General features: G+C 39.2%; 1 protein-coding gene across 1 annotated transcript in view; it reads left to right on the forward strand.

Moving 5' to 3' along the window:
• The first annotated feature begins 1,202 nt into the window (after positions 1-1,202).
• Positions 1,203-27,870, forward strand: part of PPP2R2C (protein phosphatase 2 regulatory subunit Bgamma) — a 190,088-nt gene continuing 163,420 nt past the window's right edge. Inside the window, exons 1-2 of the mRNA XM_050337793.1 lie at positions 1,203-1,324; positions 1,522-1,602. Of these exons, the coding sequence (XP_050193750.1) occupies positions 1,309-1,324; positions 1,522-1,602 (97 nt within the window). The 5' untranslated portion in view covers positions 1,203-1,308. The remainder of the gene's footprint in view (positions 1,325-1,521; positions 1,603-27,870) is intronic.

Raw genomic sequence — 27,870 nt, forward strand, 5'->3', positions numbered from 1 at the left:
AAAACTAGATGGAGGAGCCAGTGTAACTATGCCACGACAGCTGCCTACATTGATACTTTATCCTCTTGCCTCCTAATCTCATAGCATGGCTTGATTATAGTCATTTTGTATTCTTTCCTAAGCTTTTCTTATTTGCCCATACAAAGTGTGTTTGCTCTCTTTGACATGAGCTGTGCTATGTGGGCTTCTGACATGCGCCTAAAAAAGACAGAGGATGTCGGCAGGATGCCGCCAACTACAAGCTAAGCAGTCACAATTGCCTTAAGTATCAAGAAAGTCACCTGCTTAACAGAACAACTAACGTACCTTTACATTTTCCTCCTGTCATGTTTTTGGGGTCGACATGTGTCAGAATAAAGGTGTTTATTAACATGAATTAGCTCTAGCTGACTATTCCAGTGTTTTAAAATTTGCCATTCCCCTAACTGTTTCCCAGTGGAGGCACAGGTCACCGCACAGAGCACTTGGGCTTACTTGGTAACAGGTTGTCTTTCTTACCAACCTCCCAGGAAGGCTGTAAAGACAGTTTCCAGAATCACAGGGGCTCACGGACCAGATGAAAACCACTCTCCTGCCTTGCAGTGAGTTCAGTGTATATAAACCCCAACAATTTACATGGTGTTTGTAGCCGTTGTCCTTAAGGTAGCTGACACGGACTAGGGCTGGTAAGTGAACTGAGGTGAATGTCAAGGGGCAAACTCAACCACCGGTGCTTTGCGTGGAGAGGCGGGAGCGGCAGCAGGGCCGCTGGCACGGATGCCGCTGGCGAGGCCCTGGTGCGTGGTGCTCCCCAGGGATGTGTGTCCAGCCTTCTGGCGCACCGGGACGCGCTCCCGTGCGCGCCAGGCTGCCCGCACCGCGGCACGAGGGGCACCCGGTGGGGAGCTCACAACGGCAGCGGGACGGGCGGCACCGAGGGGTTGTCCCGGACGGACGCCACGGAGGGATTCTCCTGGACGGAAAGTAAGGAGGATTCTCCCGGCCGGGGGCGAGGTCAGGCTGGGGCGTCGCATCCCACCGGGGCCGGGGCCGGGGCCGGGGCCGCTCGCACCTGTTGGAGCCGCGGCGGGGCCGGCCCTGCCGGGCGCGGCGGGTCCTGGCGAGGCTGCGCCGCCTCCGCCGGGAGCTCCGGGCGGAGCCTTCCCTCCTTCCCGTCCGCCCTCCCCCGGCTCCCTGAGCGCCCCGAGGCAGCGGCGGATGCCTGCGCCCGCTCCGCTGGGAGAAGGAGAAGGCGCCCCGAGCTACGGGCGTTGGGAGCAAAGCAAATAACACTTCAGAGCAGTGGGCGCCTTCCGGAGGGCAACACCCATGTCCCACAAACAGGGTATATCTGGAAACGCGCTCCCTCCCCGGCACTCTCTGTCCCCTTTCATCCTTCTGTTCCTTCCTAAGCTCTCTCCATCTCTCCTCCCCACTCTCTGCCTCTCTCTCCCGTCGCCCACTTTCCCTTCTCCCTCCCTCAGCCCAGTCCCCCCGCCGGCCCTGGGTGCCCCGACTGACTGTGCCTTTCCTCCTGCCCAGCCGGCGGCCCCGCAGGCGAGAGCGCGGCTGACTGGTGCCTCTACCAGCTCAATGGAGCAGCCGAGTTCGAGGTGTCTGAAGGTGAGTACAGGGGTGCCGAGGGGGGCGCGGCCCCTCGCCCGCTGTGCCGGCCGGCAGCGTGTGGAGAACGGGAATCGCTGTTGGGAGAGGGACACTGTCGGCACGGGGCAGCCCCGGGGCTGTGGGGCGGCGGAGGTGGCGATTGTGCCCAGGAGAGGAGGGGAGGTGCCCGCCGGTGGTTGGCGTGTTCCGGGCCTTGTGAAGGTGTCTTGGCTGGTGTTTGTGTTTGGTTTTGTTTCTGAGAAGTAGTGCTTCGCATCTGGCGGCCTAGGGTGGCATCAGCCCTCCTGGCCTTGGCGTCGATGGGTGATGGTGTGAGGTGGTCCGTGTAGTACCTGCCGTAAAGTTTTTCCTGGCCTTTTTTCACCCCTTTGACTTTGAAAAAAGAGGAAAGCTGGAAAGTTATATATTTTTTTTAATATTCTGTGATCAGAAAAAGAACAGTCCTTGGGTGCCAGGGAAGAAAGTTTCCCCACTATCTTCAAACCATGTATGGTTTTGAAGATGCAGAGACTTAGGTGTGAACCTATATATTTTCCATGATACCAGATGTGTAATGTGCAGTGCCGTGAGCATCTTTCAGTGTCTGTTTTCAGTGGGTTAAGTGGAGCTAAGACCACATCTCCATGCTTTTGTTCTGCTGCTGCTGTGTATTCCTGAGAAGAGTGTATTTACTGTTTTTAAGGGTTTAAAATGCATCAGAAGTTCAGCTAGACTGAAAAGCTTTCCAGTACTGAGGAAAGTGGCACTCTGTAATAGATTGGGTTCAGGTTCAAGGTTAGGAGAAACTTTTCAACAGTGGAGCACTGGAATATATGAAGTAGGTAGAGAATGAAGTCTCACTGATTTCAAATATTTAAGGTTTGTTTCACAAACACAGATTGAAGTGATAAAGCTATAGACCTTGCCTTGGGGCAGGTAGAAAGACTACCTTTTTGGGGTCTCTTTTAGCTTTATTACCTGTGACTCTTTGAGATGTGAAGTTTTGTGTTATGTCTTGTGCTTTGCTGTTTGGAGAAGTGATTTAAACCTAGTGTACTACTACTAATAATAAGCTATAGCTTGATTGAGGCTTTGGACTAAGATTTTCCTCCCAGTTATTCCATGGTGGTTCATATTTCAAGGTGTACTTAATAGTGTGTGTGGTTACACAGTCTTGCATACTAAAGCATTTCTCAAAAGATGTTGTGATTTTGTGCCTACGTGACTTTTTTTTTTTGTGAAATTGCATACCAAACCAGATGTGATGACGATAGGTGGGGGTGGAAATTACATCCGTGTGAGGGAGTGTAATGAGTGAGTGACAGCATTTCTTAGGCATCACAGAATGCTGAAAACAAGCTTTAGGTTGGCATTTACTTTCATTTAAAGATTTGAATGAGTAGAATATGCTTCTTAACCTCATTTGTCTGGGTAAATACCAGTGTTTCAGCACTGCTTTGAGATGATAATGTTTTCTTCTCAACAGGTGCTTTATTCCTTTGATTTATTGGGTCAACTTTTATCACAGGGCATAATTTTTAAAATTACTTAGCTAGCCTTAACTTCATTTCTCTTTAATGCTGGCATTTTTTGGATTCCCAATTTTACTCTGTGACTTAAATATAAATATTACATGTTTTTAATTCAGAGAACAGAAAACTGAAGCAATGTAATGTGATCACACAAACAAACTATAGAATCAAAGTCATCTGCAGGTAGTAAACCCTGTTTATTTTAATAGGATTATATATAAATATGACATGTATTTCACAGAGTATATTGTCCGTTAAATGCCACTGATATCTAGGAACACAAAGAGTGGTGTAATCAACACACTTTGCAGAAGTGATAAACAACATTTCAACAAAGGTCCATGGTGGCAGTGACTTCTGCATGGGAGTGTTTTTGGATAAAGTCCAAACCTTTTCCTCTGCTGAAGTTTGCCGCTAAAATAACTTAAATTACACAGAGCCAAACAGGGTCCTTAGCTTAAAGCAGATTGTTGTTATGATTTCCAGTGCAGGCTTTTTTCCCTATCCTTATCCCATTTCTTTTTACTTTTCAAAAAAGGCACAACTTGTAATTGTAGCTGCATTGGTTGGGATCACCTAACTGAAGGTCAGAAGGACTAGTTAATCTATATTAAATATTACTGTGTTGTTTACGTATCTAGATAGATATTTGTGAAGATACACCTTTACATACTAATGTTCTAAGTTCAGTGAGTCTTCTGGGCATCTCTTGCTGCTTTTGCTATTGAATGCTGGCAATGACCTTGCAGTACTCTGTCAGTTGGACTTCAGAATTGTGTTCTGTAACATTTCTGTCTTAGCCTAGGAAAGAAAATTATTCCTTTTCTAAAAATAGATATGTTAGATGAAAAACATTCATTTACATAACAGAAAAGCAAAATTGCATATTTCAAATGCAAGGAAAAATAGAGCATAGTAAGTAAAATATCACAATCAAAGCCAAGATAATCATGTTTGATTTAGTCTTGCTGCCTTGAAACAAAATCCTATTTCAAATATTTCTACTTCTATAATTAACGTCTAAGTGCAAAATATATTTTATTCATGCTAAAGATCTCAAAGCACTTTGCTCACATTAAGTGCAGCCTCACAAAAGTATGAAGAACAGTATTAGAGTATCCATTTACAGGCTAGAAGAATTAAATATAAAAGTTAAGGATGTGATTTTTATAAAAGCTGAATGTCAACTATTAAGCAGATAGTACCTTGGGACTTCTGAAAAGTCAAATCTTTCGCTGTTTGCCCAAATGATCTAGTGGATTGTTAACAGGACTGCTTATTCCAGACCCTTTGCTTTAAGTTCCAAATCACATTAACTTCTTTCAAACTTCATCTAAGTTAAAGCATGTTTGAAATATTTTATGCTGTGAACTCTAAGCTGGCATTATGTTATTCTAGATAGCATTACATTCAGTCATGATTATACGGTTAATGAAAAGATCGAGTCAGAAATCATATTAAAGTTACCTCATCAAAGACTTGAGATTGGTTTACAGTGTAAATTTTCTTTTCATCTATTTTGTAACTTTATGCTCTGTGGTTGAACGTGGTTAGCATTAGTGCCTTGTGAATTGTGATGTGAACCTTCCTGTTCACTTACCTTATGCTGCTCTGATGTTCTCTTTTATTTCTGAGTAATTTGAAGAGAGATTTATTGAGACTATAAGATTGGTAATATACTATTTTGTTGTAAAAATACATTTGAACAATGTACCACTTTAAGGAACTAGAAGACTTGTGAGCTCATTAATATGAATTTAATCACTGTCAGGTTTACCTCCAATAGCTTTTTGTTTAGTGTAATTTTCAATCAAAGACAGTCTGGATTTGGTTCAGTACTGTCTTTTCTGTTATTTCACAAATTCCATGGAAAGCAATGTGCTTGCACAAGCTTACAACTGAAGTAATGTCCTTGTTAGTCATGCCTTCATTAGTAAGGTCCAATTAAATAGGAAGTTTCCATCTGTAGATGCTTTCATATCCCAGTGCTTTTGTGGCTGAACCAAACAATTGATTTTTCCTTGGTCTTTCATGAAAATGCAGGGTAGCAGCTCTTTTCTTAATCACTTCACAGTTTGCCAACATTTCTTTTGAAGGATCATCATCATGAATGGATGTTGTGTTTCCGTGACATCTTAGTTGGACGGTGTGCTTTACACTTCTGGGCTTCCAGTTGTCCAGTTTGAAGATGTAGGGTACTGAACAGTGCCTCTTCTGCAGACCACAGTTCTGTGTTTGTTCAAAGGAAACCAAAATGCTTGGAAGGGACTGATACACCCCTTGTGTCACCCCAGGGTACGTTTAGGACACTGCCAGCTTGCATACAGCACTGTAAGGTGTGTCACAGGGCTCTGTGTGTATCACCCTGATATACCCTCTGATGCCATGTATGTGGACAATACAGTTATTCCAGTCCTGTTTCATACATCCCTGTTTATACATTCAACAATTCCCTGTATTCTATCCCTCCTTTATTTTACAGTCACTTATGGTGGTGTTTGGTTGATTTTCTGTCACTGACACCTGAGAGCTGCTGCAGCACATGGAAAGGGCTTCTGTCTGAAAATTCTTATCATCTTGCTTTGCTTCCTTTATAACATTGTCTGTGGCTGTGTAAGGCCAGATCCAGTAAATGACTCATTGCAAGAAATTGTGTGTATTTGATTATACTTCTGTTTGTTGCTGCACAATTTGACATTGTTTCAATATGAAAAGCTCAGCATGACAGACAAAGTGGAAAGGTTAAAGTATGTTGAAATTATATTTATTCGAATAGCTTTACTTCTAGTGATACTTATCTCCATTAGTCCATTTTGTGATATTTTTATCTCTTGTTTATGGAGTCTTTGTTTATACATAGCATGGGTTTTGTAAGAATCTTTTGTGCAAATATTTCTGTAGATTACTACGAAGAAGACATTGAATGACAATTAAATACTAGAAAGTATATGTAGTTGTTATGAAAGGGAAAAGGTGAGTGGCTTATTTACATTTATTATTTGTTTCCTAATTTTGTGTTTTGATTAAGAGTTGGTTTGAATTTATGGAATGAATTAATTTCATTAAGTACATTGAGTTGATTTAATTGCCGTGATTAATAAAATCCTTGCTTACATGGTATTTCTGTTTGAACTTAATATGGATGCTTTCTCCTACAAGTCATTAAGTGTCATTTTATCATAAAGCAAATACTTGTTAACACTATGTTAATTATTTTGTATTGTAAATATCTTACTGAAGATGTTAGCTCCTCTTCAGTAACCTGAAAAGTGGTGTTGCTGTTTCTTTGTGCTTGAAAAACAGACTAAGTTTTTTTTTTTTAACCAAGTTTTCAGATCTTCCTGCCCTTTTCAAGGACTTCACATGCTCTTCTAACGTGCTGAACTTATTTAACTAACTCTGGATCTTTAATGCCAGAAGTTGTGGCCTTCATCGTCTGAGTTTCCAGAATGTGGTCTTCAGCCAGTTGCCTTTTTACTTTCTAGTCACAGAATCACAGAATCATTTAGGCTGGAAAAGAACTACAAGATCACTGAGTCCAACCTTTAACCGAACACTACCGTGTCAACTAAACCGCAACACTAAGTGCCATATCCAGTTGTTTCTTGACCACCTTCAGGGATAGTAATTCCACCACTTCTGGGCAGCCTGTTTCAGTGCTTAACCACCCTTTCAGTGAAGAAATCCTTCCTGCTCCCTCAGTACCCTTGAGTGGATCACATCCAGTCCCGTAGCCATGTGAGTGTCTAAGTGGCACAGCAGCTCCATAGCTACTTCCTCCTGGATTGCAGGGGATCTGTTCTGCTCCCTATTCCTGTCTACCGCCTCAGAGGTCTGGTTGCCCTGAGGATAACTGGTCTTTCTGTTGAAGACTGAGGCAAAGGCAGCATTAAATAAATCAGCCTTTTCCTCATCCATGGTGACAGTGTTCCCCCCCTGCCCCGCACTGCATCAAATAAAGGATGGGGATTTTCCTTGGCTCTCCTTTTGTTACTGATGTGTTTATTAAACCGCTTTATATTATCTTTCACAGCAGTGGCCAGATTGAGTTCAAGCTGAGCTTTTGTCTTCCTAATTTTCCCTCTGTATGACCTAGTGACATCCTTCCCGAGTTGCCTACCTCTCCTTCCAAAGGTCATAAACTCTCTTTTTTTTCCCCTGAGTTTCAGTGAAAGTTCAGGCTGAAAGGTCAGCCAGGCTGGTCTTCTTCCCCACTGGATCGTGTTCTGGCACACAGGACAGCCTGCTCCTGCACCTTTAATATCTCCTTCTGAAAGTACGGCCAGTCTTCCTGGACCCCTTTGCTGTTAAAGGACTGTTTCCAAGGTACTCTCTGAACCAGTATCCTGAACAGGCCAATGTCTGCCCTCTGGAAGTCCAAGGTAGAGGTTTTGTTGACCCCCTTACTTCACTGAGAATCAAAACCTGTAATTTTTTGGTTGTTACACCCAAGACAGCCTCTGACCACCTCATCTCCACCAACCCTGCTGTGCTCCTGAACAGCAGGTCTAGTGGGGTACTGCTTTCCAGTCTGCCCCTTACATACTCAGTCAGTTTTCTAGTTTCTGTTGGTTTCCTCAGCACTAGTTTTAGTTTCCCTTGGTCCCTTGTCTCTGGAAAGGGGTTTGTGGGTGGTCTCAGCCCACTGACTGATGCACAGTTTGGCAAAGGTGTCTGTCCTCTATGTCACTGAAAGTCTGCCATTTGCAGCGGGTGCCTGCACAGCAAATCTTAGCTCCTCCCTCTCTCTCTCTTACTATTGCCATGTCTACAAGGCTTATCATTTTATATTATCCTTTCAGTTCCATCCAAATAACTCCTGGCAATTTTGGTTTTAACCATACTCAGAATGATCAAAATTTCCCTGGACGTTTCAGTTTGCCACATCCTTAAAGAGGCACTTGGTATACTTACTGTGAAAGATGAAATCACTCTGTTGCATGCCTGATTATGCAATTATTAGCAAGTCAGAAATCATACTTTCAAGTTATCTAGTCCAGAATTTTACAGGGACATCTTTTATGTGCCCTCTTTCTCATTACATATGCAATAATTTAATTTAGGTAATGATTTTGTCAATAATTACACTAATGAAGTAAACAGGGATTTCATTTGGGTCCCAAATTTGCCATTTAGACTTATTTTTTTATTTAAGTCAAATGTTCAGCTTGATTAGTGATGGACAATTTAGAGAGTATAGAATTGCCTGTGGTTCCAGCTGAGTTACAGAAAAATCACCAGATCTTCACAAAGCTCCTTCTTTCATTATAGATCAAGTCAGAAAGCCAGGGTTCCTTTGAGGAACTGAGTTTTATGTAGAGATAGAAGAGTACTCATTTTCTGATCTTTCCAGTTTATAAATGTTTGCAGAAATTGCCCAAGCTGTCTTGGAGAATGTCTGAACAGCTGATGCACAGAGAAGTTTTTTCTACTGTGCAGGTTTTGTCTGTATGAACTTTTCAAGGCTGAAAGAAATTTCAAGAAGGTAAGATGCTTCTGTTTCAAGAATTGCAACCGAGAAGCTTATCTTGTGCAAATATGAATTCAGAAGTCATACTGCAGGCCATATAAATGGGAAAGTGACCTGTTTTTAACATTCTTATTAGTCAGTTCTTTTTCTGTATAATGCAGTAAAATGCATTTTTTTTGAGTAAAATGAGGAGAGATTTAAAGAAGTAGTCAATATCTTTTCTTTTGTGTGTTGGTACTGCTTGATGAAAAAATTCCAAAATGATTTAAAAGTATTCAGATATTTCAACTGCCTTTCTGTCACAGGATGCTACTCGGTATAAACTCCTTATTCAAAAGAATGGGTAGTAGCTCACATCTTTGTAAGTCTGTAATCACCTAAAGGTATGTGACAAAACCCCAAAAAGTGGAAGGTGCTGTTTACTAGCCAGATTCTGCAGCTTACCATTTCAGTTGAATTGTCAGGGTTTGGTGATCCAGAAGAGGGAGCTGCCACATAAATTAAGTTTTGTTCAACTTAATGAAGCCTGTTTTAAAACCCTGCATGGCTTTTTTAAAATTATTATTTCTTAAGATTGACTTCAGAGATTTCATGTGATGCCTCTTTGGTCACTCAGTTCATAGTCTGCTGATTTCTAAGGACACAGTTAGAGACTTAGTTCTTTAATTTCTTTCAGTTTTCAGTATTGATAAGATATTCAGTGTATATCTTTAAAAATAGTGTTTGAATACCGCCCTAAAATCTTTGGTTGATATGATGAATGCAGTCCCTTTTACTGAACCTATTGGGTCTTTTTAAACATAGTTGTTTGACTAACATGCTGTAGATGTTTAATAAATGTTTTCTGTAGCATGCAGGAAGGACTTTGTGGTGGCTGGCCTTCCTCAGAGCAAGTCCATGTTAGATGGGGGTGGCTTCTGGGCCATTGTTGTATTTTTTCTGTGTAAGTGGTGGTTCTTCTGTCACAGTAAGCACATACAACTAAGTACTTTGAAAATAGTAAAATATATGTAAAATGGCAAAAGTGATGTGCACACTCCAATGTGCTTTTTAATGTGCTCTCTCTTTTTTTTTTTCCCTCTCCTTAGCACTGTGGTGCAATTTATAGTGAGTCAATATATCATTTGTGGCTATAAAAGTAGAGAACCATGAGGTACTGCAAGAAGGCATTAAATCATGTGCTTATTAAAACTTGTTCAGGTAGTGAGGAAGGAAAGCAGACTTTTCTGGGCATATGTTTTAAAATACCTAGGTTCTGGTATTTATTGGTTGGTAGAACTATAGATTGCTACCTGCTCTAATGATAAATCTTTCAAAGCTATCATACCTCATTATGGTCGTTTCATATCAACAACTGATGCAGTGGTGGGACTTTGTTTCCTGAGGAATTAGAATTGTGAGAAGCAGGTGAGTCTTTTTTTTCCAAATGAATAATATATTCCCTGTTTTTTGTCATTAAAAGCTAAAGAGGACACTCAATATTAGAAGAGTGAATACTGCACTGTGCTACTTATGTGTCTGTGAGGGATCACCTTTCATGTTTTGTGCAAATTTTGGGGTGCTGGGACATGTCCAAAGAAGGGCAATGATGGGTCTGGAGCATTAGTCTTACAGAGGGTGGCTGAGGTGGACTTGGCAGAGCTGGGTGAACACTGGGACTGGATGATCTTAAGGGTGTTTTCCAACCTAAGTCATTCTATGATTCTGTGACTCTTTCTCTGAAGATAAATATAGGACAGTAAAAGCCCTTGCAGTGCCTCTGAAAGGTGAGAATGGAGCATTTCACTTGTTATTGTCATTGAATACTGCTGCATGTGGTAGTTTCCTGCTATTGACCTACTTCATATTTCCAATTAGTAAATCTGTAAATATGACTGCTTTCATAGAAAGTACCACTGCATTCCATTCACACCTGTATGTGGTATTGTGGCCTTCCATTTACATATGCAGACTGCTCTTTAGAACACGTAGGCATTACTTTAGGAAGTTGCGTACATCATTGCAATACCTAAAGGTGCTGACATGAAGAATTTCGTGGCTTATTTTGAGTTATTTTGTGAAACATTTCTAAAATTTCTTTATTTTTTAGGATGCTCACAAACGTACATGTGCGTACACACATACTTTTTTCTTATGTTGATGCTATATTTGTATAAAAATCAAAGAAAGTTAAATGGGATCAGTGTAGACACGTGTGACTTTTTCTTCCTCCAGGAGTTTTCAGAATAAGTACTTAAATAAATACTGGTTTTTTATATACATAATATTTTGTATGTGGCTGTTATAGTTCAAATATATAATACTTAAAAATATTTGTATGTTCTTAAAACTGCTGACCTCATTGTATGTTTTTAAGTCTTCCATCAAATACAGTTTCTTTCCAGAATGCATACATTCCCCAGATGTTCTGGCTGTGCTTATTTGCAAGCACATTTTATAGTGGCTCATGTCACAGTGAATAGTGTTGACAGTTGGGCTGATTGCAGGAATATGCAAAATGTTAACCTCATAAATCTTTCTCCACCTATTGTATTATGTAATTTTTACAAAATATGCAGAAGTATGGTGCAAGAGACAGTTCCATTATTTTAGTTGGAACCATTTTGGTATTGCAGTTAACGATGGTGTATTCAATTCAGAGACAATTACGTCTAGACACTAACAGGAGCTGTTGATTTGACATTCTATTCATACAGAGGGCACGTGTCATTCAAAAGTGAGTTGTAAAACTGCTCAGCACGGTTGCATTGTTAGTGATGTGCCTTTCCACTTCACACAACTGCTATAACTAAATACCATGTTTAGTAGAGTCTTGAAATCCTGAGATGAAAATAACCCACAATTTCTTTGGGAGATACAAATTTATATTAATACTGCTTTTCTTTATACTCAGAATAAACTTCTGTGTTATGACTAGACTCAAAGATGCAAAGTAGAAGTGTTATTCTTGCAAGACTTGGTGTTTTCTTGTTAAGTCTGTCTTACTGATGAATCGTCATGATCTTTCAGATTTTTAATACAGGCCTGTTTTCATCAATATATGGTTTTGTCTGTTGGATAACTCATATATTTGAAGGTTCTCTGATAAGCTCTTTTGTTAGCATTGTAAACTCTGCTTTGAAGTTAATTGTTTATTGTGGAAATGCCCTGTGCTTCAGATTTTTGTTTATTTGCAAGAAGCACTAACTTGAAGAAATAGTTACTAGAGAATATTTTGTGTCAAGGAAACTGACTTCAGAATTTGAGCTTTTTGATTCTACCATGAAACAAAACACCTCTGCTAGAGGACATCTCTAGTAGCAGTAAGAGGCTTTCCTTCTCTGCTGTGCTGAGGTGAGTCTCTGTAGCAGCTTATGACCTAAATGTCAGACCTCAATACTCATATGGCAGAAATCGCTTTATTTTACTGCAAGTCCATGAAGTACCCAAAGCAGTGCCAGCTGACTGGGGCTGGGCAGCGCTGACTTTGACATCCCTGACACACCTGCAAAGATCACTCAGCTATGTATCTATATACACCTTTGTCAGATGCTTTGCAGCTTCTTTGTAGGTATCTCCTCTTATCAAATGCCTGAAAGCAAGCATGTATTCAAACCCTGTGGTTACAAAGCTGAACAAATAAAGGAGGATTGCAACTCCCAAACTTTTAATGACCTCGTCACATACTATTTCTTTGGGTACCCTGCCACAATCGGCTACCAGGTTTTATGTGGCTCTGTTTTACTTTTTGTGTATGCAGGGTGACAGTAATTAGAGCTCTGTACTTCTCCAGACATGAGATTAAGTGTTGTTTCTTTGGTAAGAATAGTTAAATATGTAACCATCCACATAGGTTCCTTTTTCCTTTTTGTGGAGAAAACCAGCAAATGCTTACCTATGTTAATGTAACATTTGAGTTCAGATGATAGCACAAGTCAAGAAATTCAAAGATATAGTTCCCACAGCAACCATAATTCACCCTCGTTGCTGTGAAAGCACAAAAGCCTGCACCAAATACTGTGCAGAATACTGCATATATGTACGTGTGTGTGAGACACAGTTGCTAGGAGAGCCATAAATTTTAATTTCTGGAGGTATTTACATTCACATTTTATATCTCAAAGTATTTGTATTTTATTTTATTTGAACAGTGCAGTAGTGAAAAACTGAGGGAAAGAGGCCATTTGGATTAGTGTATCTTTTGCTTTCTTGTAATGTACAATTGATTATATTACTATCTCTGCCTTTCTGTCGACTTTTCCTTTAAGTGAGTAATATTTAATGTGAAATATAATCTGGCCTGCTTCCTAATCTAACTCTGTTTTTTCTCTTTGTTTACCCCTCTTCCTGAACTGCAGCTATGAGGTCTACTTGTTTACCTACCAAGGATAAATAAACCAGATATTTATCTACATGTAGTCATGCACCTTGTTATTCAACTGCATCCATAGCTTAAGGTTCCAGTATTCTAAAGCATATGGAACATATTTCTTTTCAATATCTCATAAGATACTTTTGGCTTCTTTGTTTGCTGACTAAGTCTGCTGATTTGGTTATGATAGATGTGTTTATTATTATCATGGTGAGTGCAGAGGTGGAAGTGTCCTTATTTTGAATTTATATTTTTTTATTTAGAAAAATGTAAATATTTCAATTATTGTCAGGAAAATGTTTTATAAATAATATTTAGAGGATTTCCAGAAGTTGGTTGGCTGAAATATTTGTATGGTATTTCTTAACCTTTCAGATATGGCCAGTGGAGAGAGAGAGACTGATGTTTGAAGATTGGTATATTAAGTCCCATTCCCACGGGTGATTATTATATCTGTAGGCTGGATTGAGCATTCATGATTATTTAAAAAAAAATTCCCTTTGACTGAGGCATATGCTAATACCTCATAATTTATTTTGAAAAAAAATCACAATGTAACTGTATCTCACCAGTCATTTAAAATAAAAAAAAAAAAAGAAAATTACACAGGATAAGGAAGATTCATAACAAGTTTCTCTTCAGTAAACTACAAAAAAAATAATTTATACTTCATCTAGTTTCTACCAGACTGATTTTTCTTAGCCCTCCATCACATCTTAGCCTGCTATATGAGCTCTTTTATGGACTGTCTGGGCAGAGCTGGAAGGCTGATTGGATGTGAAAATGTTCTCCTTGGGAAATCTTTGGATCCTGCCCTTCCCAGATTGTTAGGCAATCTGCTTTAGGAAACCTGTTTTGACAGTGCCTGTTATCTCTGCTTGGCAGAGTCCTATAGGGACCATCACTGCCTACCTCAAAGCCAGGGTTGGGGGAATTCACTCTGCAGCCCACTGCCTTCCCAGAGCTTTATTATTCTGTTAGTTCTGAACTGCACACATATTACTGTACATGTGTCTAAAATAAAGTTGTTAGTTCAAATGAAATGCAGGTTTCCTTGTCTAAAAATTTATAACATGAAGTTTGAACTCCATCTGAAAATTGAACACATTCACAGTGGCTCAAAAATTCGTTAAAAGGTAAACACAGAAAGATTAGCTAAATTCTGGCTGCCGTCTGATCAAGAGTTGGTCCAGTCTTTCCACTGGGATTTTACTGTGTCTGAATTCTGTGAAATGAGGAAGAGGACTGGGAATTGTGAGTCATGGCAGTTCTTCAAGGAGCAGGTAGTGTGCTAGAGTTTAAGTAGAATTCTGGACAAAACTTGATTCATAAGGCTCTATCCTGCTGAAACAAGGAAGTGAATACTTAGGATATAGGTTTTGTGTAGGAATTGTGTTTTGGTCATAAGTTTCCATTAGTATCCTGACAACATTTCTTTTTTCAGTGTATCTAACTAATATTTTGGTGTGAATAGTTACAAGGGTGTTTTTATTTTCTTCTGTCTATCCTCTTATCCTGGTGTTAGTGTTTGAACCGAAATAAATAAGGCCAAACTTCAGTGGAAACTAACAACTGCATAGGGATGATTAGAGATAACTGGAAAACAGCAAAACATTCCACTTGGAATTGTCCCATTGCTAGTAAATAGTAATACATGAAAAAACATGGTCTAGAAAACAGTAAGTTTACATTCTTGTTCATTAAAAGTTTATTAATAGCTGTTACTGGATAATTTGATGCAGTTATGTTATACAATCTGTATATGGGCCCAGGGAAGAGAAACGTACAGCTGATACTGCCTGGGATTGCTGGTGATCTTGGCGACCCCGTTTTGTTTTGAGGTGATGGGGGTCCTGTGGAAAAAATGGCTGTATGGGAAACTGCTTTCTGTGTAGTGCTAAAAGTGCCTGGTGTTGTGAACAAGGTCATAGTCTCAACACTTACTGCCATCAGAGGGGAAAGTTGGTGTAACTCTACTAGTGCAAGTGTTTTGCCTCAAGCACGTATCTTTTTCTATATCCCCAGAGATACAGATTTCCTAATGGAACACAGGACTTTGATGAAAGTGGATGGCCATGTCACCTCACAGTTCTCAATGGAGAAGAAAATTTCCTTGGTGGGATTAAAACCATCTGCTTGTGTCATGGGCTGTTAGGAACGGGATAGGATTTGACTTCAATTTGTTAGTCACTGTTAGAAGATGGAGGGTTGGTATGTAGAATACAGTGTCTCATCTGTTCAAGATTTTTGTTGTTTCTCTTCATTTCAACATAGGTATTTTCATCAATTACAATGAACTGGGAGAGAATTAATTTCTTTTTTCCAATTTTTCAGTTAATGTTTTTCAGAATTTAGAGTATTTTACAAATATTTTTTTTTCCCCTTGGGTTGGTCTCAGCCTGATTTTTCACAGAAAATTGTAGTCAAAACTACCAACTTAGCTTTGACCATAAGCCTCACAAGAAAATGCTGGTATCCTTTTGCCTGATAAAAAAAGAAAGAATTCCATCAACCTTTCTTTGAAAAAGCTCTAGTACTTGCATTCTTTGAAGGAGGAACTTCAATTTGACGAGGTGAATATAATCAATTTGACTATATTCAAGAGTGTCTTTCACTATCCCTGTGAATACCCACTCTACTTTGACCAATTTATAAACCTCTGAAAAATGACAGTTCAAATAATCTCATTTAAGTGTTGCTAGAAGTGGGTAGATAGGCTTTTTTTTTTTTCTTTTTTGTGTTTTATCTTTCCTGTCAGTTTAGCGTAGAGGGAATGTTCCCTGATGCAGAACCAAATTGACCTTCTGATTGCAATTCTGGTCTGATTTAGATCAGAGATGTTTTTTGGTGTTCTCTCTTTTGAATGGCATCGGAGCTTTCTGCTGGAAAGGGGCAGAGTAAAGGAAGAACCACTGTTTGATTTGACATAGAGCAGGAACTGGCTGTCAAGAGTATCTTGGATACTGGGGAGAAGGAGTGGACTGGCACTGTGGAGCTCAGGTGGAAAGAAGTCAGAACTCTGAATGTATGGAGGAGATTTGTAGTACCTGGTTGTTGTGCTTATGTGCTGGAACTGCCTGAACAGAGACTGGAAATGGGGTGAAAGCAATAGAAGAGGCATTACTGGAAGGGGAGGAGAAACTCTTTGAGATCAGTCTCCTGCAGAGCCTAGAATGCAACACAGCTTACCTGAGTACTGCATCACCTCTGGTGCTGGAAGTCTGCATGGCATCATTGCTGGCACGAGAAGTGAAGCAGTACTCAAGTGAGTTCGTACTTGGTGTGTACTTTTGGGCCAGTTCTTCCTTAAGAGCACACACTGGCAAGTTTCTATAGCTAACAGTGACCTCCTTGGTTCCAGTGGCAGGGAGTTTTCCAGTAGACCTTATGATTGCAAAGTTGCAGGTGATCTGTGAAGGGATTAAGTTTGCTGTCATCTAATGGAACGTGTTTCCTTTTTTAAGAACTTGGAAATTTTATGCCTTTGAAGACCTTCCAAAGAACGCTTCAGAATTGCCATATCAAGTGTGCAATTGCCTGGGCAGCCTAATTTAAACGCATGACATGTATGCCTTGTAGTATAATAATTATGTGATGAGTGCCGTTTTAATTGTCACCCTCTTGAGCAGATGAATCAGAGTAGCGAAATGCAGAAGACTGTTCTGTAGAAGCCCTGTCTGATAAAATGCAAAAATTGGAAGTTGCTGTCAGCATTTTGGAGAGCTGGAATCTCTTTCCCAGTAGCGGGGTTTCTGTGCAAGGTGAGCAGCAGTGCACATTAAAATGTACAGTAGAACTTCTGCAGACTTCAGTAGGAGCATAAATCTGGCTTTTCATATAAATTCTTGCTGATGAGATGATGGATGTTTTTCTGTAGGGAACAGTTGTAAAGTATTGCTTGAAACCATGAAGCAGTAGCTGCTGTCTTTGTTCCCCTCTTTCAGGTGGGATTTGGGAATATAGAACACAGATACCTCTCCTTTCTGAAAATACTGAATTATCTGTTAAATCACAGCTTTTCAAATCCTCCCAGAGGAGATTTACTTAGGATTTTTTTTTTTAATACATGTAGTAGATGACAAGTAATAAAATCAGAAAAGTTATTAGTTGTATTTTTATGGTTGAGTCTGTCATATCCTATTTTCAGACTTGTCAGTGGACAGTCAGCACTGCCTGAAGTCTCGGAGGTCAATGTCTGAACACTGTGGAATGGCTGTTTGTGCTTCTGACTGCAGAGAGGGGACTGAGGTTGCATTATGATGATTTACGTTATTCAAACGGGAATTCTGATTGCTGCAGCTCAGATGACTTAAAACGTGACAGGCATGTCATGTGTTTAATTATTAGATATGCTGATGGAAAAAGAGCTGGGGTGGCACAAGTGTAACAGCACAGACAGTTCTGGAGTGCAGGCCATGCTTGCTCTTACCAAACTGTTGTGCTGGACAGCTGGGTCCCTTTGCCAGCCTGTTCTGATGCAGTTGCTCAGCTAAGGGAGATTCTTCTCTTGTCTGTTTTTCTCAGATCAGGTGTAGTGATTTGGCTTTTAGCAAAGTGACAATATGTTGTGTGTAGAGGGAAAATCTTACTGATAGGTGGTGAGTATGGGGTAAAGTTTAAGATGTGTGTCCTTGAAAATACAGGAACAGATGTGCAGGATTTAAACTGGTTATTGTCCCAGTGCTGTAGATATAAGCAGATAATTAAAATGTCATTTTTACAAAGTCTTGAGCAGCAAAGAGTTTGATCTTCTACAAATATCTTTTGATACTGCATTTGAATTTTGTTCATATGTGCTGTTGAATTTTTGTATTCCTCAGGGCATTTTTTTTTCTGAATTGCATAAATATTTTTTTAGATCTTAGGCTTTATTTTTCTTTTATTTCTCAGTCTTCCTCAGTTCTTTATGATGGTTAGAACTGCGCCTGTAGCCCCTTCTTTTTTCCATGTTGGCAGGTAGAGGGTGGCACGTTTTCTCGAGCACTTCATTCTACTCAACACTCAACATGGTTTCTTTTCTTTATTCGGAGAACTGTGGAAGTACAGTTTCAATGATACAGGCTATCATAGGTCTTGAGATATGTACAGAAGATGGAAACTGCTGACCTAAGGTTGCAATGATTATACATTTCCATTGGATATAAAAATATTTAAACTTTTCTTGAAGACATGATTTTTTTGCATGAAGATAGGGTGATTAGAAACATGTACGAGTGCAGGTAGCACACACTGAAAATTCATCCAGCTCTGTGAAGTCCTGTCAGTCTTTGGATCCAGTTAAAGACAGAGTTTTGTTCTTGTCAAACAATGATGGGTGTTCCCAGTTGAGCTGGGCTTTGTGCACGTAGACCTGCAGGGGTGAAAAGCATCTGTGCTTTTCCACCACCCCAGTCACCCCCCGCTGCTCGGTATGATTCAGATTCCCGATGGAATCATGTGCAGAGAAGTCTAGTGTAATTATAACTTTAATGAGCACTATTCTGACATTATTTAAAATTTTTCTCTCAGCACAGTACTGTGTAAATATACAGACTAGATTTTATGCAAAGACTCGGGCCTTAAGTCTCCAAACATTTCTGAGTGCACTGGATTTCAAGGCCAATTGTCTACTTTCACTGTTATAGTGTTTTAAATATTAGGAGCAACCTTTAATAGATTTAAAAAAATAACTGGTTTTAAAAAGAAATAACACAGCCCTTTGTTATTTTGAAATAACAACATTTTACAACTTATTCTATATATACTGTGCACCTCTCCACCTGAACTATATTTTGTTTAAAGAAGTGGCATTCGCCTTCAGCTTTTCTTGGTTTTACACAGAAAAAAGGAAGTGTTTGCCTTTTATGCTGGTAAGAAGAAGAATGTGAACTCTTTATTCCTTAGGGAAAACTTGAGCCATGTCTATCCTGAAGAGTCCTTTAGGTCTACTTATTTGTTGTGCTCACTGTGCCTTGCCTCGGTACTGAAATGTCTGACAGAATCATCAGAGATCAGGCAGATGAAGATGTCAACAAAAACCCCAACCCTTTGTGGTTCTGTATGTTTGTTGACATATAAAAAGCAAAATAGTTGCTCTCTCTGGGCTAGCAGTGTTTATAGAAAAAATTATAATTCTCTCTGTAAGCATTATCCAAGCCTTAGATTAATTTGTAAAATATTTTTTGTTGCTCTTTTCCAGTTCTTTTATATAGTAAGTAATCTTCTGTGGATAAACGTGCCACAGAATATATATTTAATTGTACATCTGTTTGGGGTTTTTTCCTCTTAGTTCTGTCATTTGTTGCTTGACTAGACATGCAGTATTTTACTGCACTGACTGCAGTTTTTCCATAGGGAAATTCATGGGTAAAATTTAGAAAATATGTTGTAATTGTAGATCAAATGTAGAGTATAAGAAGCATAGATGCAGATGTTACAGTTTTATTTGTAGGTAATTTAGATTTCGTATATACACTTTAGTACCTAGGGGAGATGGGTATAAAAGTAAAGAGTTGGAAACACTGTACTGAGTGTAATTGCACATTGTCACTACTTGGAAGTTAATGTTTTTGTTAGACAAGTTTGAAAAACAGTATGAAATTGATAGTAACTCTCTTGAAGGGAGGCATTGAATAACTTTCAGGAAAATAAAAAGACCTCCCCACTGTTGTTACCATTCTGTGCCAGAGGAAGTACAGAGTTAGGAAGTACTCTGGTTCTTCTGTATAAAGTATTGCTGACATTTTTAGGGTATGTGCAGTGAGTGACCTTTGATAAATTATAGACTATAGCAGGACTATTTTCATGAAAGTTGATGTGTCTGATCTATTTGACCTCTAATATTAAGATGCTATTAAGATAATTTAAAAATACTTAATATTTGAAATATTTATTCTTTTTGTTTTGTGATTTCACGTATGAAAGCTTCTGTTGTCAAAAGTTGTCTCCTGCTGCTTTGATGTCACTGCATTCAGAGAGACACTGATGATCAGAAAAGGGAGGTGACCTTAACAATTTAGTCTGGCCTGTTTCATAACATAAGCTGTGGATTTCCTCACTGTGACTGCAGTGTTAGATGAGTAATTTTTGACAGAGTTAGGGAATAATTATCTTTCTATGAGGACAGCATTAGACCCTAAATGCCTTTTTTATTCTATTTCCAGTAGGAAATAGGGGTCTTAATTTTCTGAGGAGGCCTCTGTGGGGAACAGTAGTCCTCATGCACGGTTTAAGGACCCTAATGAGCAAACTCTTGTTGGCTTTACTGGGAATTTACTCGAGTAGAAATGGAAGGGATTTGGCTCATTTACTTTCATATGTCCTAGATGTATGGACATCATTTTAGTGTATTAAGATGCTTTATGATATTTCACTTTTATCCTTTTGTAACATTCCATGTACGTCTCTTCAGTGTGACTGCATATCCTGGATGGTTAACTGAGCCTGATATAACACCTGTTGCTAACATTAAGTGGCCTTTATTTGAATGAACAGTTTTCACCCATAAAAGGAAAAATCCACTTCTGTGCTTCATAAGTTAAGGATACCACAGCATTTTGAAATCCATTCTTAAAAATTTCTTCTGCTGTAGTGCCAACTAGAGTGTAACTAGTGATGGACAGTCCGCATATGCCACACTTTCTTTCTAGTTGTTGCACACCACATCTTTGTGGACACAGCCTGCCTGCATTATGATTGCCTGCTCTTCTTCCTCCCATTGCTCTTTTCTTATGTGCTTAAAATGTTAAATGTGTAACTCAAACAAGGGTGTTGTGATTGTGAAGTTTATTTTATATGTTCTAGTAAAACCTAAAAAAAATGGGTTTTAGTTCCATAGGGATTGAGTTGAAATTCAGAACACATCTTGAAGACTGGGGGGAAAATTTCATGTGATTTTTTAATATGTTTGAGGCCAGTTTGTAAAATAACCTAGGTTGTAGATCATACATGTTTATTTGGAAATTATGTCTGATCTTGATCAATAAATCATGGAGCTACAAATCATCATTTTCCAAGAAAAGGCCAAACAGCCTTGGTGCCTCTGCCACGTATCTGTGATTATCAGCTGCAATCATCTTGTCTTTGCTAGGAAGGTCATAAAACTCCTTTTTTTTTTCAGGCTTTAATGCCTTTACCAGTCTCATCTCTACTGCAGAAGCCTATCACCTCTGGTTCCAATTCCATGCATTAGTATAAAAATGTGAGAAATACCACATGAGTGCAACATCTGTCAGGATTTATCAAAGTCTTACTAGTCTAGCTGATATTAAAGCCACATGATGATTTTAGACTTGCCTATAGTGGGCCAGTAGGGCATTAAGAGAGAGCCGGGCTGTTTTCCTCCTAGTAACCACTTCAAGGCATTAGGTATTAGTCATCAGACTCCTAAATGATTTTTTTTTCAAAATTAACAGCTTAAAGGGTGTGTGCTTAGAGAAGCCCAGAGCTTCCTGTTGTGTTTCTGTAACTGTTTGTTGGTTTGTATTTAGAGCTTACAGTTCTGTATTTGAATTTTAGAATCTGAGAATCAAGATGTTCCTAAAGTAGCATTGACTGTATTTTCCTGGCCTAATCCATCAGTGCTGAGATAACTGAATCATGTGCTTAAATTAGCTGTTCTAAAACTAGGGAAAAAAGCCTTGTACAGTCTGACAGGATTCATATTGCTCTTTCTTAAGTGTGTTAAAAGGAGAAATTATACTAACCTGTTTTTTATAGTTCAGTCTAGCTACTTTATGTTTCTACTCAGAAACCAATGAATAAATCATGTGTTACATATGTGTTAATCTAACCAGATCCTCAAGGAAGAATAAGTAGAACAGCTGTTATTTTTACAGCTGTAGCTCATAATTTGAGTGCTTTCCATTTAGCTAAGTATTCAAATACTGTCTATTTAAATATAGTGCAGGATTTAGACTTGTAATAAGTGCATTGATACAATACATCAGCTTCTTTGCTTTTTCTGAAGCCCTGATTTTATATCAGAAACTAGCTTTTAAACTAGTTTAAAATTAACTTGTACCATGATCCCTTTGGAGAGAGCTTATGTCTTAAATTTTCTTTTGCAATGCCTAGTTAAGTTGTCAAGTTGAAGCTGTGAGTTACTCTCTCAGAACAAGTATTAAATAAAAAAGTTAAACTGTGGTTTATATGAAGATCTCCAGTCCAAGGGTATGACTTAATTCTCAAGATCTTTGTTCACTGAGGTGAATCTCTAGTTGTTAAAGAATTGACCTCATAGATATTAGATACTATATAGATATTAAGTTATTCTCCACATGTCATGGGTAAGTTTAGATAATAGAGTGCTTGCTTTGCATTAGGAATTGGTTATGTTGATAATTTCTTTCATGTAAAGATTTTGGTGTTTTGGCTAGGCTTTTTTTGTTTCAAGGTTTAGATGGAGACCCTGCCAAAAGCATTTATGAAGAAAATAAAATAATCTATATGTACCATATATGGTTAGTACTTACTCTTTTATTCAGATGATTTAATTAAAATTTAATTAAAATATTGCTATTATTTTTGTTTGATGTTTCATTTATCACAAGTGAAATTTGTTGTAAATTACATATGAAAACTCACTTTGTAGCTGTGTCATCTCACAGATCTTTTTTTGGTAGTACATTCAAGGTTTTAAAGGAACTATCAGTAGCTCTTCACGGTAGAGATAAAATGCTTCTGTGTGTTGAAACAAAAAAGAACAGGTTTAGAAACAATTATGGCAAACTAAAAATTTTTTCTTAAGTCAAAGGAGAGAAAAAAATCCATTATCCCAGAGATTAAGTGGCCTGACATATTAGGACACTAGAGAGATTTCTGTTTCAGTTTGGCAGCTGGTGGCATTAGGGTTATAGTTCTATTAATAGTCAAAGAAAGGCTGGTAGCTATAAATAAAATCTAATTTGCTAACAAATATACTACTGAAGTACAAATGTTCTTTTTAATGTGTTTATTGGGTACTTCTCTGTTCAATTGTATATGTTATTTAAATATAATCAGTAATTCATCATTCTGTTGAAACTCTTTATGTAATCAAAATGAAATATTGCTTTGAAAGATGAGGATTTAGGACTAGGAAAGAGGGAGAAGGCCCTAAAATTTCCTGTGGCTTCTGATAATCAATCAGGTAGCACGAGCAATTTTTTATGCCCAGTTTGGTATCATCTTAACAGCAAAGGGAGGAGCTGCAGTTGATTTCAGAGGGTTGGTACTGCACTCTGGATATCTTCAGAAGGTATTTCTGTGTTGGGCCTGTGAGTCGGTAGCCGCCAAAGAGCTTCACTGCTGATAAGATTCTGTCCGGGACTCTTGCGGTGTAGCACCATAAAATCAGCTTTGTTGGCTGCAAACGCTGTGTTCCTCCTGTTTCACTGGGCTGGGGGAAGCTGGCACTATCAGCTGTGCTGTGGATGAGGGGGGTGATCTGACTGTGATCTTCCCTTTGCTGTTGTGTCTCAGACCATGCACACAACAATGTCCCCTCCTATCCTGGCCGTCTGTGAAGTAGTTATTAAGGACAGACATGCACGTTGCTGGAAGTCCTAGATTTTTTCCTAATTAGTTGTGGGAAAAAAAATCTGTTGCTTTTGCATAGCTGTGTAGCTGTGCTTCAGTTCTTTGGAGTGCTGACAGTTTCTGTGCCCTTCAGTGACCGTGGAGCCCTTGGCTGCTTCTTGGCTGCCCACTTTGTTTGATTGAGCCTTCTTTGATTGAGCTGCTGTACTGAGAGCCTCATGGCTTATAAACATCAAAACATGTGAAGGATAGTTCAGTGGATGAGGAAAATGAAGCTTGTTGAAAATATGCCATGGTTTCTCCCTGTGTCTGAATTGGTCCCTGATTAGATCTTTGAGGTAATGAGGCCCTGTTCCACCTAGGGAGTCTGAACTGAGGTGCCATGTAAGAAGGTTTTTTTATCAGCTCTTGCCTCTGTCATATGGATCGAATCTTGTAGCTATTACTTAGGTGCTCTAAAGCTGTATGGTCATACTGGGGAGCAGGATTAGGGTAAGAGGAGGAGTCTGTCCTGTATTCTTCATTTACGTCTGATTTATTGCTGTGCTTTGGTCAGAACTGTATTATGCTGCAGCCTTGGTCCTTGGTTGCATTGTTACAAGCTGTATTTCTGGTGGGTTTTGCATTTTTTTGATTTCAGTGGGAATTAAAGTGTAATGAGATTTTATTTAATTTATTTATTTATTTTTAAAACATTCAAAAGACCTATCGCTGTCTTTTTGGCACCAAAGTTCAAAAAAGTAATAAATACATTAAAAATGGTATCTCTTAGTATTAAACCATCAGAAGTTACTGTTCTTGTGGTGTGATTGTAGGAAGTGATTTTCATTATTCCCCATTCTGCCTTGGCAGTTGACAGTGTTTACCACTGTGTTTGCAGTGTTCCACGGTAAAGTCCAGTGGAACCTGGGACCTTGAGAATCCATCTGCCTGATGAATGCTGAGGTTCACAGAGGTTCACTAGCACAAGGTTTTCAATGAAGACTTGGTTTGTGGGTCACAGAGGATAGAGGGTTGATTCCTTTTCGTTTTGCTTTGAGGGGAAAAAGGTCCATTTTTAGCCAGATTTGGATGTAGGTTTCTGTAGGACTTTATTCACAGCTGCCTCAGAGTTTGTATAATGTTCATAAAAGCAGAAATCTCATCTTTATTTGGAGTACTGAGTTAGTTTGATTGTTTGGAAGCAGATGTTTTCACTATTTTCTGTATATGATTTCCTCACAGAAATCGTGATGTATGTTTGTTTGCTTTTATTCATTTAGTCCAGCGTGAGATTTTAAAAATGAATGTTTAAGAAACTGAAAATATAGCAATAACTGTATTACAGTGTTAAAAACTTTATCCAGCTTAGTAACTTAGAAAAATACAAAGTAGTGGGAAATAGAAAATCAAACTCTAAATCCAGATGGAAAATAAGTTTCATCTCCAAAATAGTTTCTTCCTTATAGAATTTAATTCTGAGCTATAGCAGATATATATCTTGCTTTTAAGGTAAAAAGAAGAATATTATTATATAATCATTTAGGTTGGAAAAAAACGCTTAGATCATAGAGTCTAACCATTAACACTTCCAAGTCCACCACTAAACCATGTCCCAAAGCACCACATCTACACATCTTCTAAATTCCTCCAGGGATGGTGACTCAACCACTTCCCTGGGCAGAGTGTTCCAGTCCTTGATAACCCTTTCAGTGAAGAAATTTTTCCTAATATAATCCAGTATTACTTATTTTCTTGCTTCTGTGTTCTCCCATTTATAAAGGAAGTATAGGAGTTTTTGTGGGATTTTGACTGTTTAATTGAGAGTATAAATTTTCTTTATATAGATTTAAATAATAATCAGGAGAATACCAGGTCAATACTATGCTCAATAGACAAAGCTTATGATTTCGTTAATATTTGTAAGTTAATACTGTGCTCAATAAGAAATACCTTCATAATTGGACTGTAGGAAGATTAAGTAACTAAATATGAAAGGGTAATTTTAGAAAGTAACTGTCAAGCTAAAGGAACAGTGTTGTCAGCTGTGGTGCTCGCCATTCTGTTCAAGATGTGTGAAACAACTGTTGCAGGACTATTTTGGGGGAAGGGATGAGGCCTCTTTCCAGGGTTCAGCTCAGGTAAGAACAGAGACAAGTAATTATATTGTAGATAAGTTCTTATACGTGTGATGTCTTGGTAACCACGAGAAGTTAAAAAGATAATTTCAGGTAATCTCATGTTTTCATGTAGCATGAGAATATTTTATGATTTCTCACTTAAAAAAGAAAAAAGGCAGAACTGTTATTTTCCCCTCTAAACACAATAAAAGCACCTTTTATTCTTAAAAAGTTTTGCTTATTTTCCCTTACATAAAGAATACCTACATTTTCCAGTCACAGACAACTGCATAAGTCTTAAAAACACTTTCTCCTGAAACATTGCATACCCAGGGGAGAGAGTAAGAGAGCAAATGTCACCTGATGTGACAAAGGATCTAGAAGACACTATAAAGAGGTGTTTCAGATGCTTTGATGGGGAGGGTAGAAGATGACCTCGACAGATTAAAGGAACAGTGCTTTCCACCTCATTTCCTCAGTTCTTTGTTGCTGTGGCTCTGGTTTGCTTGATTATCCTTTACAGAACCGACACAAGGCACTAAGCAATTCAACAGGATAAAATTATCAGTGCTTATGAGCAGTTAAAGTCTACTGGAAACATGTTTCTTCAGTCTTGCTGTGATTGATGAGACAGTCTGGGTATCTCTGGTTGTAATTTGCAGAGAATAACAAACTCAAAACTGTTTCAAAATGACTTGCTCACACTGATACACCGCTGTAATTGGAGCAAGTAAATTGCATGTTTCAAATACCCCGAGAATATTTCTTTAAAGGGTAAGTGTCAGTGTAAGACAGACAGGGAGTACACTGGGATTGCAAGATAAATCCTTTATCGTCCTTCAGTTCTGCAGTATCTTTGGTTTAGTCTCAGGAAGGGTAGTTTGAAGGGATATTCACGTTACATAGTCCAGCCTCTCACATGAAGCATGCTGCTACGTGCAGAAGCTTTTTGTGTAAAGATCGAGACAAAAAAAGACACCGAGTCTTTCTCTTGCTGTCTGTCACTGAGTTCTCTCCCCTATCTGTCACCCACACATTTTCTGAACTTCCTTTTACAGCTGTCATGCCCATGGCTTCCCTGCATTTCCAAAATGTTCCTCCCTAGGTCTGTCTTCAGGTGAGCTCTGACCTCTCTGATTTTGTCCCCAAGTTTCTGAACAGTTCTTTTGTACTCTGTCTTTTTTTGCCTGTCCTGGTTTTCATCTCCCTTTTTCTTTTTAAATTTTAGCTCATCAAAAAGCTTCTTCCTGAGCCAAGTGGGCCTCCTGCTGAAACTCTTAGTCTTTACAGAGGACCTTCTTCCTGCTGAATTCTCAAACATCAAGAAGCTCTTCAGCGAACTCTTTGCCCTTATGCCTGTTCCCCTAGGATTTTACCCTGCTGTTCTTTTGAATAAACCTAAACCTGCACCTGCAAAATCCCTCCTCACTCTGCTGATTACCTTTCCAGCCTTTCTTCATGTCCTCAGCTCAGTCATTTTGAGGTCACTGCAACCCAGGCCACTGGACAAGGACCATGAGCCAGTTCCTCCCTGTTTGTGAGCAGCAGCAGTGTTACTGCTGGTGAGCCCCTTCAGTGTCTGTGTTAGGAAATGGTCACCAATGCAGTGCCAGAACTTACAGTGCCAGTCCAGTGCTGTGCTGTCCTCTCAGCAGACGTCCAGGTTCCTTGATCAGGAAGTCTGTAGGACACCCCTACCTACAGCAGTAAAAGTTTTTCTCCCATGGCTCAGGGCCTTGGTGTCCATTTCCTAAAAAATCCCCAAAACAGTTTAAAGCCACCTCATTGGTTTAGCCTGTTTGCAAAGATGTTCTTCCTGGTGCAGATCAGGTGGGTTTTGCCTCTCCCCAGCAGTGGTTCCTCTCATCAGACAAGGTGCTGTGACTAAGGAAACCAAATCCTTGCTGGTGACACTGGCTCTGAATGCTGCAGGTGGCCCATGGATGTATTTTGCTGCTGCTTGTGTCTCATTAAATGTAAAACAGTGTGGGGACATCAGAGATTTGGGTACATGGTGCCACACTGAAACCTGCAGAGAGAGCAAAGTCCTCTAGAAGAGTCATTTTAGCCTGCTTTGGGTTTGTTTTCCTTTTCTGCAGTTACGCTGTTTGGAGGAGACATTGCTTGTAGTATCTAGTTTGTTTATCTCTGCAGAGCATTGTGCTGTGAGTTGAATATGCCTTTTGTCTGATCTTCTGCATAAAGGAGACCAGTTTATTATCTGTATACATCCATATGATTTCCTTTTCTGAGTTTGGCCTGTGGAACTGAATCTCAGACTCTTCCTGACTCTTTCATAGTTATGAGTATCATCTGGCTGTGTTTTCTGGGAAATTA

Source organism: Myiozetetes cayanensis, unplaced genomic scaffold (genome assembly GCF_022539395.1).
Source record: "Myiozetetes cayanensis isolate MyiCay16 unplaced genomic scaffold, myiCay2020 scf7, whole genome shotgun sequence".
Taxonomy (NCBI): Eukaryota; Metazoa; Chordata; class Aves; order Passeriformes; family Tyrannidae; genus Myiozetetes; species Myiozetetes cayanensis.